Source organism: Oryctolagus cuniculus, chromosome 12, assembly GCF_051225735.1.
Source record: "Oryctolagus cuniculus isolate XC-2025 breed Fujian yellow rabbit chromosome 12, ASM5122573v1, whole genome shotgun sequence".
NCBI lineage: Eukaryota > Metazoa > Chordata > Mammalia > Lagomorpha > Leporidae > Oryctolagus > Oryctolagus cuniculus.
The window spans coordinates 72815968-72836503 of NC_142878.1; the positions used below are offsets into that span (position 1 = coordinate 72815968).

The following is a 20536-nucleotide window of genomic DNA, read 5'->3' on the forward strand; positions in this document are numbered from 1 at the left end:
TCATGCTGAGTGAAATAAGCCAGTACGTAAGGGACAAATATCACGTGTTCTCCCTGATCTGTGACAACTAACTGAGCACCTAAAAAGAAACCTGTAGAAGTCAAACGGACACTATGAGAAACAATGATTTGAGCAGCCCTTGTCCTGACTGTCAAGGAACAGCTTACTATTTTATTTCTTTTAGCATATTCTTGTTCTACTTAATACCATTGGTTGAACTCTTTAATTAACACAAAATTATTGTTGGTGTTTAAATTTAACTGAAAATTGATCCTGTTAAAAATAAGAGTGGGAATAAGAGAGGGAGGAGATGTACAGTTCAGCACATGCTTACTCAAACTTACCCTTAACGGTAGATCTAGCAATGTGCCATGGGATTTCAAATCCCATTAAGTTGGCATGTACCAATGCCATCTTACTAGTCAAAGTGATCAGTTTAAGTTCATAATTGATCATAAAGATAGTAATAAATGTCAAAGGGATCACATAAACAAGACCAGTGTCTGGTAATAATAACTGATATAATTTTTTTTTTAGTTTTTATTTATTTGACAGATAGCAAGGTCTTCCTTCCATTTGTTCACCCCCCAAATGGCCACTACAGCTGGAGCTACACCAATCTGAAGCCAGGAGCCAGGTGCTTCCTCCTGGTCTCCCATGCCGGCGCAGGGGCCCAAGCACTTGGGCCATCATCCACTGCCTTCCTGGGCCACATCAGAGAGCTGGACTGGAAGAGGAGCAACTGGGACTAGAACCCAGTGCCCATATGGGATGCCAGTAAGGAGTAACCAAGTGAGCCATGGCACCGGCCCCACAGATAGAATTAAAAAGGAGAGAATGATCCAACATGGGAAGCGGGATACACAGCAGACTCATAGAATGGCAGATGTCCTAAACAGCACTCTGGCCTAAGAATCAGCCCTTAAGACATTCAGATCTGGTTAAAAAGCCCATGAGAGTTTCTCAGGCATGGAAAGCCAAGACACTGTGGCAAAAACAAACAAACAAACAAACAACGAAATGAAAGATCTCTGCAAGTGAGATCCCAGTGGAAAGAACAGGCCATCAAAGAAGGAGGTACATTTCTCTGAAGGGAGGAGAGAACTTCTACTTTGACTATGGCTTTGTCTAATAAGATTGGAGTTTGTGAACTCAAGAGGCTTCCATAGGCTTGGCAGCTCATGAGAAGAGCCTGGTTGATTACTGACGTCATAAATAAGAGTGTCAGTTATTAAATCAACAACGGGAGTCACTGTGTAATAACTCCACATGTAGGATCTCTGTCCTTAATGTGTTTTACTATGCAAATTAATGGTAAAAACTAGTATTCAAATAGTACTTTATACTTTGTGTCTGTGTGGGTGCAAACTGTTGAAATCTTTACTTGGCCAGTGCTGTGGCTCACTAGGCTAATCCTCTGCCTTGCGGCGCTGGCACACCAGGTTCTAGTCCCAGTCGGGGCGCCGGATTCTGTCCCGGTTGCCCCTCTTCCAGGCCAGCTTTCTGCTGTGGCCAGGGAGTGCAGTGGAGGATGGCCCAAGTACTTGGGCCCTGCACCCCATGGGAGACCAGGAGAAGCACCTGGCTCCTGCCATCGGATCAGCGCGGTGCGCCGGTCGCAGTGTGCCGGCCGCAGCGGCCATTGGAGGGTGAACCAACGGCAAAGGAAGACCTTTCTCTCTGTCTCTCTCTCTCACTGTCCACTCTGCCTGGCAAAAAAATTTTAAAAAAATCTTTACTTAGTATATACTAAGTTGATCTTCTGTATATAAAGATAATTGAAAATGAATCTTAATGAAGAATGGGATGGTAGAGGGAATAGGAGATGGGATGGTTTGTGGGAGGGAGGGAGGTTATTGGGGGGAAAACCACTATAATCAAAAGTTGTACTTTTGAAATTTATATTTATTAAATAAAAGAAAAAAAAGATGAGCTCAGGGAGCCAACAAGAAGGGATGGACATGACAAGGGATTCCCTGAGCCCTTTCAGAAAGAAACTTTTCCTCTTTTGGCCTCAGAATGCAAGGGAAATGATGATGAGAGAAGTGCTACCTCTGTTCACATTCCTGGTCTGGTTCCACTCACTCTGTTAAATTGTACCCCCTGCTCATGATATGGCTACAGATTCATGCCTCCTCTTTTTCTCTATCTCTCCTTTAGCTGGGTCTTGACCTAACCCAAGTTTGTCTTGCTTGCTTGCACTCCTCTTCCCATGAAATACCAAGGTAAGTTCTGTTACTTCATTGGTTTATGTATTTCTATAATCTGTTCATCCTTTTCCTTCTAACTTTACATTTTCCAATCCATCCATCATGTTTCCTTTACCTTTTAAAAAATTTTACGTATTTTTTAGAGATTTATTTTATCTCTTTGAAAGAGTTACAGAGAGGTAGAGACAGAGAGAGAGATCTTCCATCTGCTGGTTCACTCCCCAGATGGCCGCAAAACCAGAGCTGTGCTGATCTATAGCCAGGAGCTTCCTCCGGTCTCCCATGTGGGTGCAGGGGCCCAAGGACTTGGGCCATTTTCTGCTGCTTTCCTAGGCCATAGCAGAGAGTTGGATCAGAAGAGGAGAAGCCAGAACTAGAACCAGTGCCCATATGGGATGCCGGTGCTTCAGGCCAGGGCTTTAACCCACTGTGCCATTACGCCGGCCCCACAATTTTACTTAATTTAATTTGAAAGGTAGAGGGAGAGACAGATCTTAGGTATGTTGGTTCACTCCCCAAATGGACAGGGCTGTGCCAGACTGAAGCCAGGAGCCTGAACTCCCTCCAGGTCTTCTACATGGATGGCAGGGGTCCAAGCACTTGGACCATCTTCCACTGCCTTCTCAAACACATTAGTATAGAGGTGGATTGGAAGTGAATCAGCCAGGATGCAAACCAGTGCTCATATGGGATACTGGCGTCAAAGGCAGTGGCTTCACTCACCGTACCATAATGCCAGCTCCACACTTCCATTCCCTTTTAAACTCCATTCAGAAGGCAATATTTCCCCATGTTTCTGAATCTATTATATTCTATAAAATTTAGAGCCCTGTTTGTGCTTACCTTGCTTCTTTCTCTTTTACTGTACCCTGTACTTGCCTGCAAGTCAATAATTTTCCCTGTAGCTTGTCTTTTAAAAAGGCAACTTTTAAACATACCCAACTTAACTTGTATTTCATGATTCCCCACCCCCATTTAGTCTCGATGCTTTTCTTCAATGATACCCAAGACTAGTACATTTAAGATGTGGGCAGTCCTATTTACAGTGATGTGATGCCAGGCATCTATTGGCATTTGCTCATGGGAACTTCATTAGTCTTTCCCTGGGCTTTCAATCACATAAAAGCAGACACCATTCCAAGAGCCATGAACCAGTTTCCAAGCACTCATCAGTGCTGCGACCTACCTGATCGCTCCGGGTTGGGTATAAATCCACCTTCAAGAATCTGAACATCACCACTGGCATAACTGAAGCCACTGTTGTTAAGAGAATAACAAGCCAGATGCACTTCTGGGTCAAGGAATGCCATACATTTCCTATTATTAGAGAGAAGTGTATACTGAGGTTATATATAGAACTGAATTATAAATTAGTAGTTTCTTTGTTTCTGTAATATCTTTTTGAGGGATGAGTTTTTGAACTACCAATGGAGGACAATTGAGTATACCCACCCCAAGTATATGGTATGCTCAAAGGTGATAAGAGAAGAAAAAAGTGCTAAGATAACTCTTAGAAACTGCTTGGCATGGCCAACCTGAGCCAAGCATTCTCTAATCCAGTTTCTGTCCAGCTTCACTCATGAAACACAATTCCCTCATCTCGTCTTATGACTTCTTGGCTATAAAGCAGCCATAATTTTTAAAAGGCACATTTACCTTCAGGGACCCTCGACTAGAAACCATCATGTCAAATTACACAATAAATGTCCTGGATGCAGGGAAAATCTCAAATAACGATCTTGTTGACTGACTATGCCAACTTTTTATGAAAGGTGAGCTTTATCTACTGCAGGGCCAAACTTAAATTCCAGGCAATGGTCCCAGAAAACCTGCCTCAAAGGGATTTTCTTTCTCTTTGATGTTAACTTGGTTATGAGGTACTCCAGATTCCAAGGAGAACAGAGAGGCATCACTGAATGGAACATCTCCCTTTGGAAGGTGGGGGGAGGGGGATGGGGTACTGCTGATGCGGCCATCCAACATAATAGGGCCACAGGACACTGAAACTCATTTCCAAGCCTGACACCCGCTTCCTTACTTTAAAGAAACATCAAAGTATGAGAGGTGGGAGTTTAAACAAGGCAATGAGGGTCGGTACAACAGACAGATACATTCCAGGGGAAGATGCCAACCCTACTTCTTTCACCAAAATGAATCTTTATCCTTGTTCATTCTCTAAGAATTTATCATGCTACTCCAAATTATCTAGGTCCCCTCTCTCAGTACTCAGTGTTAACACCATTCAAATGGGCCTTAAGTACAAGGGGTTGGCTGCTTATTGTTATGTCTACTTTTTCTGGCATTAGAGCACACAATCTGCCTACCAAAGAGCAGCAGATTCCAGTTGTCTTCGGCCATGGGCAGAAACAAATTTGACTTAAAAATTAAATGTCTCTTTGAGCTCCTTGAAACTCAGTGCCTCCAGGCATGGCTGGAAAAAACAAGCTTCACTTTAAAACCACACTCTTGCTTGCTGCTGGCTACTAAGGAAAATTTTTTTTTCTTAAACCCCAATGTTGTTCTAATTTTTGAAAAGTCTCATTGGAGCTTAGTAATTAATTCCTGGAAAAGCATGTGCTTAGATAAAGAGAGTGGTCCCTACATAAATTACTTTCTACAGTGGAGACACTCCACTCTCTTGGTACACATTAGAATGCTGTCTGAGGACAGGAAGTCTTGCAGTCAATGCAAGGAACTTTCTGATTTAACAATCAAAAAATTAAAAATAGTTTTCCTTTCTTAATCTTACTTATAACCAACATGTATCTACATCATTAGAATCCTTTGGTAAACAAAGTATTAACATTATCTATTAAATATGATAGCTACAATTTAAAGATTTCTGCATACATGTAGGAAAAGGCAAAGCTAAAGAACAATATTCTTTATGTATGGAAGAACAATATTCTTAAGTGTATGTGTGAAGTCAAATGGAATTATACTTTCGGGTGCCTTTTTATCAGTAGAATGTCTATCCTTAGCATTGGTCCTATTTTTTTCCTCCATGAATCAGTCTTCCAAGAATCATTTTTCTAGAGTGAATTACTCAACTGAGTATAGATGCAAAATTCAATTTTGTATGATTGAGCTCAAAAAGGTTGTCACCATACATCTCTTTTCTTGTTTGTGGAGATGAGCTCAAAAAATTGCTGTTACCAACTTATCTCACACACATTAGAGATTTCAAAATTTCTGGGAAAGTATAGTAATAGCCCTCTTGTGCAAAGCTTAGTAGCCTTGACTGGAAATCATTTTGAAATATAGAGTGCAATGGTAGTGTACTCTGCACACTGGCTAGATGTATACTCTTTGTAGAGTAATAGAATCTCAAAGTGAAAGGATTGTAGGGGGTTCAGTGCTACCCATATGATGTTCAAATTTCTCTGCAATGTCTCCAACCAATAATCAAGCCACATTTGCTTGAACAATAGTCACCATCATCAGTTAACATTTACAGAAAACATGCTATGTAGCATATACATTTTAATATTTTATGTGTAATATTTCATTTAACACTCATAAAATTTCTACAAAAATTGGAACTATTAATATCCTTAGTTCATAATTAAAGAGCCTGAGGCTTTGAAAAAAGAAGAAACATTCCCAGCATCACACTTTTAAGTTAGAGAGTCAGGGTTCAAGTGCAAGCTCCATAACTACAATTGCCTACCCTTTATGCCATTTACGAATTAATGTCCAGCAATTTTTAGAAGGCTTTAAATTATACATTATTTCTTCCTCATCTAAATGCAAATAAGTTCTACAGTATTGTACTTTGAGAAATTGGTGATAATATGGCATAAAAGGGAGCATCTTGTATTTATTTCTCTTCTATCACTTATGAAAATTTGACAGGATTTCTGATAGACCCAGTGTATTTGCAAGAAGTTAGTCTAATGCATCTAAACTATTGAGAACTTATAAGCTGCTATCATTAGTGATTCTTGTGCACTGGGTAGAGACAGCAGAAACTATTCCTTGGCTCCCCTTTCAAGTGTAGAAAACTTCAGATAGATCAATCAGTTCTTAGAAAAAAGATCATTGATCATCCACAGCCTCATCCAATACATATAAAAAGAAGTTAATTAGACAGCCCACTAGACCACAGGACTCACCAACAAAGGGAAACTGATTTGGGAAGACGCCAAACATGCCATTACTGTGTGTTGTAAACAAAATGCAGAAATAAGTGACAATGCTGCCCCAGATGAAGACATGATTAATGATAGTCCAGTAACTGGTATCCAAGGCCATCTGTAAATAAGAGAAAATGCAGAAACATCTGTAGGGATTTCAAGAACATCATTTGCCAAGTGATGTTTCCCCAGAATTGCTCTGTGACAGGAAGGTTGCACCTACCTAGCTAGCAAGCCAGTAACAAGCATCCTCACTTTCTGCATAAACACGGGGTTCTGATTTAACTGGATAGTCCTGATAGACAGTGTAAGAACCTATATATGCAAGCATTACATCTGCCAAGTTTGGGTTAGATGTTAAAAAAATGTTAAATTCCTTTTGTGCAAAAGAGAAAGCAAAATAGGTTATAATTTTAAAGTTACTTTCCAAATTGCTCCCAAAAGTTTTCTATTGGAAAAAATATTTTTATAGCATGACAACTGTGAATTTTATAATATATATATATACATGAATTTTCACGTCTGTTTTTACATATGCGTGTTATTCTTTACATCAATATTCTAATTCATTTTGATGATCCTATCTCTTAAATCGATCAAATAACAACAAAGTTCTTAATCTCTTTTTGTGTAAACATTAGAAACTGGAATTTGTAGTGGCCTTGGAGCATGTTCACAGACCCTTCTCCCTTCCAGTAACTTGTAGCAGCTCAGCTAAAAGAATAGTGGTCTGGTGTTAGACAGTCAAGGAAACCACTGGTAAATGTGAACCCTTGAGTTCTCCAGAGGGAAAAAAGTAGGTTCTAGTATTATTTGCCTCTCAGAGTCCGAAGTGGTCCAAATCTAGGAGAGTGCTTGTATTTCTAGTAGAGCCTGGGGCAAGATCACAAGTTTCTTTTCTGCCTAAGAAGGCCCTGCCTGAACAGTAAACAGATCCCTTTCAACATGTGGAGACACACTACCTCTTCCCACTTCTGATTTACTTTCGTTTTGTTTATTTATTTGAGAGATAGAGTTACAGACGGAGAGAGAGTGACAGAGAGAAAGGTCTTCTATACACTGGTTCACTCCCCAAATAGCTACAACGACAACTAGAGTTGGGCCGATCTGAAGCCAGGAGGTTCTTCTGGGTCTCCAACATGGATGCAAGGGCCCAAGCACTTGGACCATCTCCCACTGCTTTCCCAGGTACATTAGCAGGAAGTGGAGGATCAGAAGTGGAGCATCCAGGACATGAACCAGCACCCACATGGGATGCCGTTGGAGGCTTAATCTACTATGCCACAGCAGTGGCCCCTATTGTCCTTTTAAAAGGATGCTCACATCCTGGGATGTGAACTGAGAATAGAAAAGGACAAGCCCTTTCTGTTTTTAAGAGGTCATCTTTGTCTTGCCAAAGAGGTATTGGCTTTGTGGTTCATTTGGCTGCCCAGACATTAAACAAAAATCTACAGTTCGACCTTCCATCACTGTCAGCTCATTACCATCAAGAGACAATGATAGCCTGACCTGTTTGTGTAGGAGTAGGCAAATAACCCATTTAAAATAACTCAGCTAAAAATCAAGAACAGGTGACTTCTATTGAAGCAGAACTAATAGACGAGACAGACAAGTATTACAACCAAAAAAAAATGTAATAAGATCTCAAGGATATGCAATTAGATCACAGAAAAAAAAATCTGAAATAAAAACCACTATTTTTGGATTTTAAAATTTAATAGAGAAACCAAATAAGAATAGTCACTGATGAGAACTGAATTAATATCTGGAATAAACAAATGGAAATAGTATCTCACAACAGAGAACCAAAACTTGATGAAATGGAAACCATGTGCAAAAACACATGAAATATGGATGGCAAATCCATAGACATCAGATCTATGAGCACAATATACAATTAATGGTATTCTAGAAAGAGAAAAAAGAATAGGGAAGTAACAAAGAAATGACCCAAGAAAACTGCTCTGTGATAACAGCTACCATAGCTTTTCAGACTGAGAGTGCTTCCACACCCCAGGCAAGTTAAGGAAGGAAGACACACTTTGGTGACATTTGTGAAGTGCAAGGATAAAGAACTCACGCTTCTAAATAAAGGTATCAATGGAACATCCAACCTCCACAGTGAAACTTGGAGATATTGGAACAATGACGGAATTCCTGAAGAAAGAGGCTCCAACTCAAGAATCCTATACCCATCAGACACATTATTTAAATATAAAAACAGAAAGAAAGCTTTGAGCTCAAAAGTGTCACATCTAAATGCTCTTTCTGAACAAATTACTCAAGAATATTACTGCAAATAAAAATTATAACCAAGACTTCAAAAAAGCAAAACACAGAGCACAAAAATAGTGGTAAGCAGTGATTCTTGTAAATTTATACTTAGTTCTAAATGAGTAATAATGTGACTATGAGCTGCAGTATTAATTTAGAAAGAATTTTTGATCAGTGAAAACATATGTTGAAGGAGTATTTAATAACATCCTGTAACTAAAGTCTAAATTATTAGCACATAAGAGTTGAGAATGGGAACAGGGACATGGAAGGACAAGTAAAATAAAATATTTACAAAACTGTTTAATTGGAGGTACATGCAGAAGGAATTAGAACAGGATATTTGAATGAAATACATAATTATTATGGAATTTTAAGATAAAAATATAAACATAACAATTTAAAATACTATTATAATTGTGAGAAATTACTAGTAAAAATAGAAATACAATAAAGTAAATAAATCATTCATGAGAAATAGAATATTTTTAAATGACAATTAATGCATCTAAGTATAAAAATGAAAAAACACAAAAATATAACCAAATGCAATCAAAGTAATTTTAAACATATCAGGCAGTTGGCATAGCTTTATGATGCCACTTGGGATGCTCACAACTGATTTCGGAGTGCCTGGGTTCAAGTCCCTGCTATACTCCTAATTTCTACTAATGCGTACCCTAGGAGGCAACAGATGATGACTTTTGTTGGGTCCCGGCCATTCACAGGAACTCAAATTGAGTTCCTGGCTCCTGGCTTCAGTCTGACCTAGCCCTCAACGTCATGGGCATCTGGGGAGTGAACCAGTGGATAAGCAATCGATTGTGTGTGTGTGTGTGTGTGTCCACTAAAAATTTAAAATAAAAATTACTGAAAAAAAGATTAAGTATATATTATTACCAAAAAATGAGTAGCTTCAATTCCCTTATCAAAGGAACAAAACTAGTAGAATGAAATAAGAAATAAATGGGCATGAAGGGATTGGCTCAGACTGCATATTAGGGAAAGACAAATAGAGAAACAAGAGAAACAAAAGTAACATTAAAAAATGAAGCTTAAATTAATATTTTTTAATCATGAAAAAGCTACAAAGAAAAACTAAGTCAGGAACTTGTATGTAGCAAATAATATTGCCTTGATTTACGTAAGCTAAAATCTCCTTGAAATACAGGAACTTGATAAGAATCATAATCACTATGGCTAACTTTAGGACACCTCTCTCAGTGTTTGGCACCCAGTCCCTACTGTGACCAAAACCAAGCCGTAAGAGATGGTAACAGCAGTGTTTCCACTACAGCTACGCAGACATGTGGTTCGGGTTGCTCCCCTTGGCATTGTATCTAGCTGAGGTTCTCCCCAGTACACTTGACCTCTGGAAAACTCTGGAGCTACACAGCAGCTTCTAATAAAACTTTTTGCTTAAAAAAAAAAAACAAACCTGCTATTTGTAACTATAATCATTTTTTGGGAAGTATTAGAGCAATATTTATGAAAATTTAAAATGTGCCTATTCTCTGATCTAGCAATGAAAACAGTAAAATATCTTCACCCAGCAGATGGGTAAAAAAGTAGGAGTTTTAGGGCCAGCATTGTTGGCATAGTGGGTTAAGCTGCCACCTGCGACACTGCTATCCCACATGGATGCCGGTTCATGTCCCAGTTGCTCCACTTCCAGTCCAGCTCCCTGCTGGGAAAGAGGCACAAGGTGGTCCAGATGTTTGGGCCCCTGCACCCATGTAGGAGACCTAGAAGAAACTCCTGGCTACTAGCTCTGGCTCAGTCCAGCCCCAGGCCCTGTGGACATTTGAGGAGTGACCCAGCAGATGGAAGATCTCTTTCTCTCTCTGTTCTCCCTCTCTTTCTCGAACTCTTTCAAATAAGTCTCTAAAAAAATTACAAGTTCTGAACCTATAAATCTCATTTCTAGGGATTTATCTGACTTTGCACATAAAATATACATAATGTATGCATTGTAATATTGCATCAATAAAAAATATCTTAAGAGGATTGATAAATTATTGAATATTCATATTATAAAATTCTGTGTAGCTATTAAAAAATTGATAGATGTGAAGGTGTTAATTTGGAAAGCTTCTAGAATATCTAGTTAAGTGAGAATATCATATTATAGAATAATATGCACAATTATGACACCTTTTGCTGAATTGTGTGTGTTCAAGCAAAGAAAAAAATATGGAAGGATTTAAGCTATCAAATCATAATAGTAAAGAAAGGGAGGAAAGGAAGATGATATATTTCATTTTAAATACTTTGTTGTTTGAAATGTTAAAAGGAACATTTTATAATTCAAATGACTGTAAGAACTGATACTTAAAGGAAGTAGAACTACCCAAGTATGGCCTGCAGCATCAGCAGGACCGAGGATTTATAACTGTAACACTAGACCATGGATTTCAAGGCTGTTGTTGCCACAATGTAGAATCAAGGTTGAACAGTGAGGAAGGGATATTAATGCTGTTGTCAATATGAGTTTATTCACAAAATTCCTGAATCTTATTCCATATTTTAAAGACAGCAATTTTTGTTCAAAGCCAAAATCGCTGAGCTTCAGTGACTACGATCATTTGCATACTGAGGTCCAAGAATTCTATGGTAAAAGAAACATTCTCAGGGCTTCCTAGAGATAAGAAGTCATAACCTTCCTCAAAGAGTTGGACTAAAATGACCTTTGGGACTGGGAATCTGTATATTCCTCAAGATGAAATCTTAACAAGGAAGCAAAGACCTGTGAGTTTGTCATCTCTTACAGAGTCCCTCCCGTGTACCTTCAGGCTGACGTGCTGTGCTAGGTAGCTCCTCACTGAAGAGAGAGGGGGTGAGCATACCTGTAACTGCTGTGTGTGTGGAGAGGCCCACGTGGCTTTGGAGCTGGCCCTCTAGAATCAGCAGACTGTGTTCTTCAGGAGGCCGACCACGTTCCATGTGACTTAGGCAGTCACTTAGCCCTGCTGCCAAGTCTATTTCCTCATCTGTGGCAATAGTGCTCGTGATTTATAAGACTATGAAAAGAATTGCATGAGCTAATGAGGTTGTCCCGGTGATTGGGACAGTATCTAACATGTTCCTTTACGCTCAATGTATGCTTTGTTTTCAGATTTCCTAAAAAATTGCATCTTAAGGCCGGCGCCACAGCACACTTGGCTGATCCTCCACCTGCAGCGCTGGCACCCTGGGTTCTAGTTCTGGTTGGGCGCCAGATTCTGTCCCGGTTGCCCCTCTTCCAGTCCAGCTCTCTGCTGTGGCCCGGGAGTGCAGTGGAGGATGGCCCAAGTGTTTGGTCCCTGCACCCGCATAGGAGACCAGGAGGAAGCACCTGGCTCCTGGCTTTGGATCAGCGCAGCGCATCGGCCGTAGCGGCCATTTGGAGGGTGAACCAACGGAAGGAAGACCTTTCTCTCTGTCTCTCTCGCTCTCACTAACTCTGCCTGTCAAAAAAAAAATTGCATCTTAACCAGTCTCCCCACAGAATAGAATACTTTGTGCCAGGCAACAGTGGAATAAGACAGATTAGTAGCTCTAGGATATACTACGTGACTTCAAGGAAGTCACTTAACCTCTCTGGGCTTCATCTGTAGAGAAGAACAATAATGCCTACTGTGCACAGTGGCATTATGAACAGTCTAATGCATGAGATCACTTGTGGTAATAGTGACATAGGTTTCTGAAGGCTACCACCAAAGCTAGGCCTTCTTTGGTCACACAGAGTAAGGCCAAATAAAAGTTTAAGATGGGGGTAGATTACACAGAGATTGAATTTCACAAGCTTTTCTAGCTAAAGAGAGGAACTCAGACTGCTCAGATGAAGGGGACCACCATGGCTCTGATGATCTGCTCCTTTCACTTAAGTGGAAGTCCCTAGTCTACTTCCAGACCACCTGTCTCAGAGGACTGTAGGTTCAGCCCTAAACACAGGTCGCTCTAACCCAATGTGGGCAGTTAGTGATAGTGCTGGGGGGTGGGGTCAATGCTCTTGACCCATTCTAATTTCTTTCCCCCTTATTATTCAGGTATGGGAAGATTCATCTTGAGTAAACATTGGCAAAAGTCATCTTAAAACTAGGCAAGTAGGGCTTTCTCTACTGAGCAGAAAGAATGATCCTAGCATGATGACCTCATTGTCATTCCTAAAGAATTTGGAACCTCAGTCCTAAGGAAAGAAAAGGGACACATCATCACAGAAAATGTGCAGCTGGAGGCTGGCACTGGGGCACAGCAGGTTAAGTTGCCACCTGTAATGCTGGCATCTCATATGAGTACCAGTTTGGGTTTCTGCTACTCCACTTCAGATCTAGCTCCCTGCTAATGCCCCTGGAAAAGCAGTAGAAGATGGCCCAAGTGCTTGGGCCCCTGATATCCGTGTGGGAGACCCAGATAGAGTTCCAGGTTCCTGCTTTCAGCCTGGCCAAACCCCAGCTGTTGCAGCCATTTGGGGAGTGAACCAGCAGATGGAAGATTGATTCATTCTCATTCATTCTCATTCTCATTCTCATTCTGTGTGTGTGTGTATATATATATATAGTATATATATATAAATAAACTCTCTTTATGTAAGTCTCCCTTTCAAATGGATAAATAAATGTTTACATAAAAAGATAATGCCTTGGAGAATACAAAGGCATATCTCTTCAATGCCCCCCAATATACTCTTCTATTTGGTGACTGAAGGTCTCCTGAGTCCTAGTCGAAGGCTAAGAGCCATCCTCTGCCATGACCTCACCCACCATTTGGAGATGAAGAAGTGACAAGACACAGAGCAACAATCATCTCCACTGATGAAATATGATGGTATATATAAATGAGGGAAGAAGATAGTTAGGAAGTAAACAGGACTTTTTAAAGAAAAGTTTTAATGAGTTGTTTAATGAAGATATTCAAAGACAACACTTCTTTGATAGACTTTTGATTGTAAGTAGTGTAATGGGTAACAGAAGGCTTAGGGATGAGTAGGGAGCAGGAGCCTATGTGGGTTTTGTGGAACCAAAATCTTCTACAATTGAGAGGAGTACTTTAAAATTAATATGAATACAAAATTAGTTACAGAGCCTTGGAGGAAGTTTATGAATGTAGGGAACTTTGAGATGAAGTTCCAATACCTTTTTAGAAAATCCTGGTATGATTGAGACAATTTTTACCTTTTCTCTATTTATCTGGGAAGATAGAAGCACCACTTCTGAGAGATTCTGTACCAAGAGATGAGAGGGTCAGTGAGAAAGAGAGAGAGAAAAGTGGGGAGAGACAAAAGGAATGACATGGAGAAGTCAACCAAATGCAGAGGAATTACAGGGAGTTTAGTAGGTGGTAGTATGCAAATTCAGACAGAAGGCCGTATGTGTATGCATGACATTACACACCAGGATAGTCATTAAGAAAAGGTGCTGAGGGTCATCTGGGCCATTAGTGTGCTTCCTTGCCCAGAAAATGAAGGGGATATAAGGGTCAACAACTTCACAGCTGGAGCTGATTTTAAGATGCATCTTAAGCATGGCTTATACAAACAGCCAGCCCAACTCTTGTGCCAACACCTCCTCTGGCTTCAGATCAGCGCAGCGCACCGGCCGTAGCAGCCATTTGGAGGGTGAACCAATGGAAGGAAGACCTTTCTCTCTGTCTCTCTTGCTCTCACTAACTCTGCCTGTCAAAAAAAAAAAAATTGCATCTTAACCAGTCTCCCCACAGAATAGAATACTTTGTGCCAGACAACAGTGGAATAAGACAGATTAGTAGCTCTAGGATATACTACGTGACTTCAAGGAAGTCACTTAACCTCTCTGGGCTTCATCTGTAGAGAATGACAATAATGCCTACTGTGCATAGTGGCATTATGAACAGTCTAATGCATGAGATCACTTGTGGTAATAGTGACATAGGTTTCTGAAGGCTACCACCAAAGCTAGGCCTTCTTTGGTCACACAGAGTAAGACAAGCTTGTAACTTGGACAGTAGGAATGGTCGAATACCTCAACCAAATCCTTCTTACTGCCTTTGCTCAAGCCCCTACAATTATTCAACAAATATCTATCTGTGTCCGGCATTGTAGTTTTGATTAAAAGTACAGTAGCAGACAAAGCATGCCAGATACTAGAAACCTGGGCTTCACTCTCACCCATTCTGCTTCTGGGCCACTATCTGCAGCCTGGTTCCTCCTGTCCAGAAGCTCTCCTCAGTTTCCTGGCTGTTAGAGTCCTTCTGACACTCTGAATTAATGGCAGGGGTGGAGGTGGTTTCAAAGAACAGAGAAATCATAGAGAAGCGAAACCTATGAGATGGGAATAGGTGGGAAAGATACAGAGACCTTTAACCGTGCAACATGGCAAAGAGATCCCAGCCACCAAGGGGTGAGCTCCAGCACTTCCCTTGTAAAATACATGACGCCATGTGTGCATTGCAATGATCATTATATTCCAGTGCTTCTCAACTATACCTCATTACCATGCAGTCCTGTTTATTATTTGAAAGACAAACAGCGAGCAAGTGAGAGAGAATGAGAGAGAGAGAGAGCGATCTTCTATCTACTGCTTTTCTCCACAAATGTCCCTGGTAGCATCTGCTGCCTCCCAGGATGTTCATTAGCAAGAAGCTGGACTGGAGGTAGAGATGAGACTTGATCCCAGGCACTCCAATGTGGGATGCAGACATCCCAAGCAGTGCCTTACCCATTGTGCCACAACATCTGCCCCTAAAATATTCCTTCACAAAGAGTAAACCCGGTGTATTCACCATGCATTAGTTACTTCCCAGGCAGCAAAGGCCATTAATTTAAATTTGTAAAATAATTCAAAGTAACTCTCTAAAGCAGTGAAGGCCTACTGAGGGCATGTTTTACTCTTAAGCTCAAAGTGAGAGAACCTACTTACATATATTTGGGAGTGTATGGCGAGGGCTTTACACTTCCTCATATCTTACCAAAATGCCTACTTTTACAAATATATTCTGGGCCAGCGCTGTGGCCTAGCAGTTAAGGTCACCACCTGCAGTGCCAGCATCCCATCCCATATGGGTGCCAGCTTGAGATCCAGCTGTTCCACTTCCCATCCAGCTCTCTGCTATGGCCTGGGAAAGCAGTAGAAGATGGCCCAAGTGCTTGGGCCCCTGCACCCATGTGGGAGACCCGGAAGAAGCTCCAGACTTCTGGCTTCCAATGGGTCCAGCTCTGGGCATTGCGGCCATCTGGAGAGTGAAAGAGCAGATGGAAGATATCGATATCTCTTTCTCTCTCTGCCTTTCAAATAAATCAATCTTTTTTTTTATAAAAAAGAACATATTCTTAGGAAATAGAGAATCATATTAGGAACTACGTATATGAAGGTTTGCTACTACTGTTTGCATAGTGGCATTCATATGCAGGAATACTGTACTATAGCTATTAAAAATATTATTTCAGGGAGGATGTTTGACCTAATGGTTAAGACATAGGTTGGGATTTTCACATCCCACACTGGAGTACCTGGGTTTGGGTCCTGGCTCTGTTCTGCTTCTAGTTTCCCGCTAATGCAGATTCTAGGAGAAGCAGGTAATGGCCCAAGTAGTTGGATCCCTGCCACTCACATGGAAGACCTGGTTCCCAATTCATGGACTCAGCCCAGCTCAGTGCAAGCCATTGTAGGCATTCAGGAAGTAAGGCAGCAGGTGGCAGTGCACACTCTGGTGCTCTCCCTCCCTCTCTCCCTCCCTCGTGCCCTCCCGCTTTCCCAAATAAATTTTTTCTTTTTTTTTTTTTAAATTTGACAGGTATAGATATAGATAGTGAGAGAGAGAGAGACAGAGAGAAAGGTCTTCCTTCTGTTGGTTCACCCTCCAAATGGCTGCCATGGCTGGAGCTATGCCGATCCGAAGCCAGGAGCCAGGTGCTTCTTCCTGGTCTCCCATACAGGTGCAGGGGCCCAAGCACTTGGGCCATCCTCCACTGCCTTCCTGGGCCACAGCAGAGAGTTGTACTAGAACCCGGCACCCATATGGGATATCGGCACAGCAGGCAGAGGATTAACCAAGTGAGCCATGGCACTGGCCCCTCCCAAAAATTTTCAAAAGAGGAAGATTTCAAAGAATGTTTCAAGAATAAAATAAATGTTCATTACTTAAAATGAAAAAATAAGATATAAAATTATATATAATCTGATCACTATCTTTTTCCCACGTGAACACTAATATGGGATTGTGTGTGAATTTTAACTGTTTACTTTTATACGTTTTCCCAAAATTTCCTGCATTTAATATGATCATAAAAAATATTTTCAGTGAGTAAAGGCACCACAGGAGTAAGTATGGCTCAGTTTCTGTCAGGCTGCAGGTTGTGAGAACTGAAGCACAGTCGCACCCTCTGAGACCACATAGCGCTGGGACTTTGCCACAGTGCCTTGCTTTTGAAGGCCTCTAGCAGCCTACGCATGTACTACTCCATTCCACGTTTCTCACATAAGTCAATTAACTAGACTCAGCGCAGAAGGACGCTGCCTCCCAAATGGGTTGGGAATTTATTATGGACAGGTTTGAAAACTGTGTGAGTAAATAATTCCATCAACTCAAGTCATTTATAATAATTCTTTCCTAGGGATTTAAAATACCCAGTTGAACTCTTTTTATGACAGGTTCAAAAGAGAAAGTATTTTCTCTTAACACCTTCCTCATTTTCTCAATACTCAAGAAATATTCCAAGCACTATGTAGGCCCTGGATATACAGGGAGACTAAAATAGACATTACCACTGCCTTCATGAAGCTTCTAATCTGGGACATAGAAAGACATTAAAACAAGGAATGTACAACTAAATATGGACTGACAAATAGAGATGACAGCCATGAGATGAAAGAAGTGAGTTCTATTCTGTTAGAGGGTGTGGACCTCTTTTTAACTGGAGAACCGAGGTTGGCCTCTCTGAGAGATGACATCTGAGGGAAGCATATGGAATAACGTCCCAGGCAGAAAAGAGCTAAGGTGCAACACAAGGACGAGAGTGGTGAATTCCAGGAGCCAAGAGAATGTTGTGATAAGTGACGCTGGAGGGGTGGGTAGGGCCACCACTGTCCTTGAAGAGGTGGAGGAAGAAAATGGTTCTTGAAGAGGCAAATGTCCATTAAGGCTTGAACCAAACAGATCTGGATGGTCCCACCCAAATCGTCCTACATGAGAGGGCCAGGGTCCCAGGTGTGAATTCCCTCTAAGAAGCTTGGATCGCTATAAGAATTTGATAATCAAGATTAAGAATTGTTCAAAATTTATAATCAGGATTCAAAATTCCATAATCTTTTTGTGAATAAACAATATTTTTAAAATGAGGTTATTGGGGCCGGCACTGTGACACAGTAGGCTAAGTCTCTGCCTGCGGCGCCGGCATCATATTTGGGTGTCAGTTCTAGTCCCGGCTGCTCCTCTGCCAGTCCAGCTCTCTGCTGTTGCTTGGGAAAGCTGTAGAGGATGGTCCAAATGCTTGGGCCTCTGCACCCACATGGGAGACCTGGAAGAAGCTCCTGGCTCCTGGCTTTAGATCAGCCCAGCTGCGGCCATTGCAACCATTTGGGGAGTGAATCAGTGGATAGAACACCTTCCTCTCTGTCTCTCCCTCTCTCTGTCTCTAACTCTGCCTCTCAAGTAAATAAATAAAATATTTAAAAAGAGAGAGATTGTTTCTGTGGCCTCCCAAGTTGTAAAAAAGGAGGAATGTAACTGACATCCAACTGAAGCAAGAACTGACACTTCATGAGAAAAAGAGCTTCAAAATATAAAGATAATATAAAAATTATAATACTGGGACTACTGTTATAGCATCTAAAAAATCCATTATGGACAAGGAGAAGGAAAAACAAAATATATATGGGTACTAAATACATTTTTTAATTAAAAGACAAAGTTATCAAAAAATTGTGGGGCTAACTGTGGAGACCAATTTCACTAAAACCATACAATGCTTGTCACATGTTATGCCTATAGTGAATCTCCAGGTCATTTGTTATTCTTATTGACACACTGTATAATGCCAAAGACAGTTTGAAAACTATTTTTCACTGGCTCTTTCCTCCAGATAAATCATCTTTGGAGAATCAAGCAATAGGCCTGACTTGGAGGTAAACAAACATGTAAACAAACATGTAAAGATATCCCGTGCATCCCACAGCTGCCCTCCTCTCCCTGGAAGGAGAATCCAGAGAATTACAAATGCATCTTCAGGACAAAAAGATCACTTCATTTTTCATAGTTCATTCAGTAATCAAAAGACAATGAAATATAGTAGTGGTCCATTGCTTGCTATACACATCTAGGACTACAGATTTTAATAGAACGATAGATTTGACAACTCTTAACATAGTATCTAATGGTACTGGCCACTACTTGCATTGAAAGGAAACAGAAATACAACTCAAGATGCCCAGTGTAAGAAGGGCAATGGAGCATCAAAAAATCATCCCCACCAAAACAGTCTCCCTGAGTGTAAGATTTGTGACAGAGGCATAGCATTGAATCTGTTGAATAATTTCACAGAAATAGATTCCCAAGTAAACTTTAGATGCCAATTTAAACCTGGAAGCTATTAAGCCTTAAAGAAATCATGGGAATGTTCCCATTATCATTGGAAATTTTTTTCTTCTTCAAACACAAGTAGTAGTATAGTCATTTCTGTTAATGCCAACCCAAAGAAATGGTTAATTGTGAGGTTTCTGCTAACATAGAGATTATAGGCACCTGGTGCTAATCTCCCTTTCTGATCATTTATGTAAAACTCCCTATTTTCTTCTTAAAATGTGTAGTACTCCTTTAGAATTATTTTTTTCCTCCACAAGTACACAAGACCAGGTAACAATGAAATGGAACATTCAAAGTGTAGCCCCATCAAGTTAGAGAAAGGGCTTTCATCAATAGAATTACCTGCACACTGACCACAATGACCAGCGATGTGGCCAAGGTAACTGCAAAGGACTGATAGTCGGCAATGTGCTGTCCGTCTTCTCCAGCCACATCATAGAAGGCCCCATAGGGGATGAAGAATATGACTAATGAGGTGTAGATTCCATGCACCACGCAGATGAAAAATTTGCGTTTATTAAAGAGGAGATTTAGCTGTCCAGGTTCATAGAGCTGAGGGTAGTCCATGCTGTTCTGGGCACTCACATCCTGTAAACAGAATGCAGTATCAGTGGGAAGAGGTTGAAAAAGAGTCAGAGAACCCCTGTATTCCCTAGATCCAGAAATAGCAAATGCCTGTTCAAGTGCCCTAATACGCACTACTCACTGGGCCAGGACAAGACACTATCTTACTTCCATTTCCACACCCCCAAAACAGTAAAAATGATCCCTATTTGCTAGGGAAGGAATTTGAGTCCCCAAAATAGATTCATAAAAAGCCACACAGCTCGGATCAGAAGCTAGACTTGACTTCTTTGAACTCAGGTAGTTGGCTTCAGATTGAAAGTTCTATCTCATGCAGTCTGCTAAGTCTGCAGACTCCTCAGAAGCATTCCTGTTACCAAAATTCATGTGTAGACAATGGCCCCCAGGAGTTAATTAATAAGGCAGTGAGTGGTAATGACCAGGAGATGGCAGGAGAGAGCTGTGGAGTCAGGCAAATTTGAGCTACTGAACTTGGGGAGAGGCAAGCAGGAGGAAGAAGGAAGCAGGGAATAGGAGAAATTTCATGTGGGTTACTGCGCAAGGAGCTGAAACTGAAGGCTTAGGACCAAAGTATTCTGCCTCAGGAGGATCCAATAACAGTTACATGGTGCTATGATGTGGCTATGGTTTCAGTGTGTCCTCCAAAGGTTCATGTGCTAGAAGCTTGAACCCCAATGTGGCAGTGTTGAGAAGTGACAGAATCTTTAAAGGCCTAGTGGAGATAATTAGGTCATGGGGCACCAGCCATAGAAGGTATTAATGCTGTTCTCATATGAATGGATCAGTTCCCTCAAG

The 20536-nt window shown here is 40.9% G+C and overlaps 1 protein-coding gene across 5 annotated transcripts in view; it reads right to left on the reverse strand.

Moving 5' to 3' along the window:
* ATP8B4 (ATPase phospholipid transporting 8B4 (putative)) overlaps positions 1-20536 on the reverse strand; it is a 259760-nt gene that overhangs the window by 10925 nt on the left and 228299 nt on the right. For all 5 annotated transcript variants that reach the window (XM_051822381.3, XM_051822379.3, XM_051822380.3 and 2 more), the window contains 3 exons: positions 19499-19744; positions 6326-6464; positions 3397-3527 (listed from right to left, as the gene is read on the reverse strand). In XM_051822381.3, the coding sequence (XP_051678341.3) occupies positions 3397-3527; positions 6326-6464; positions 19499-19744 (516 nt within the window). The remainder of the gene's footprint in view (positions 1-3396; positions 3528-6325; positions 6465-19498; positions 19745-20536) is intronic.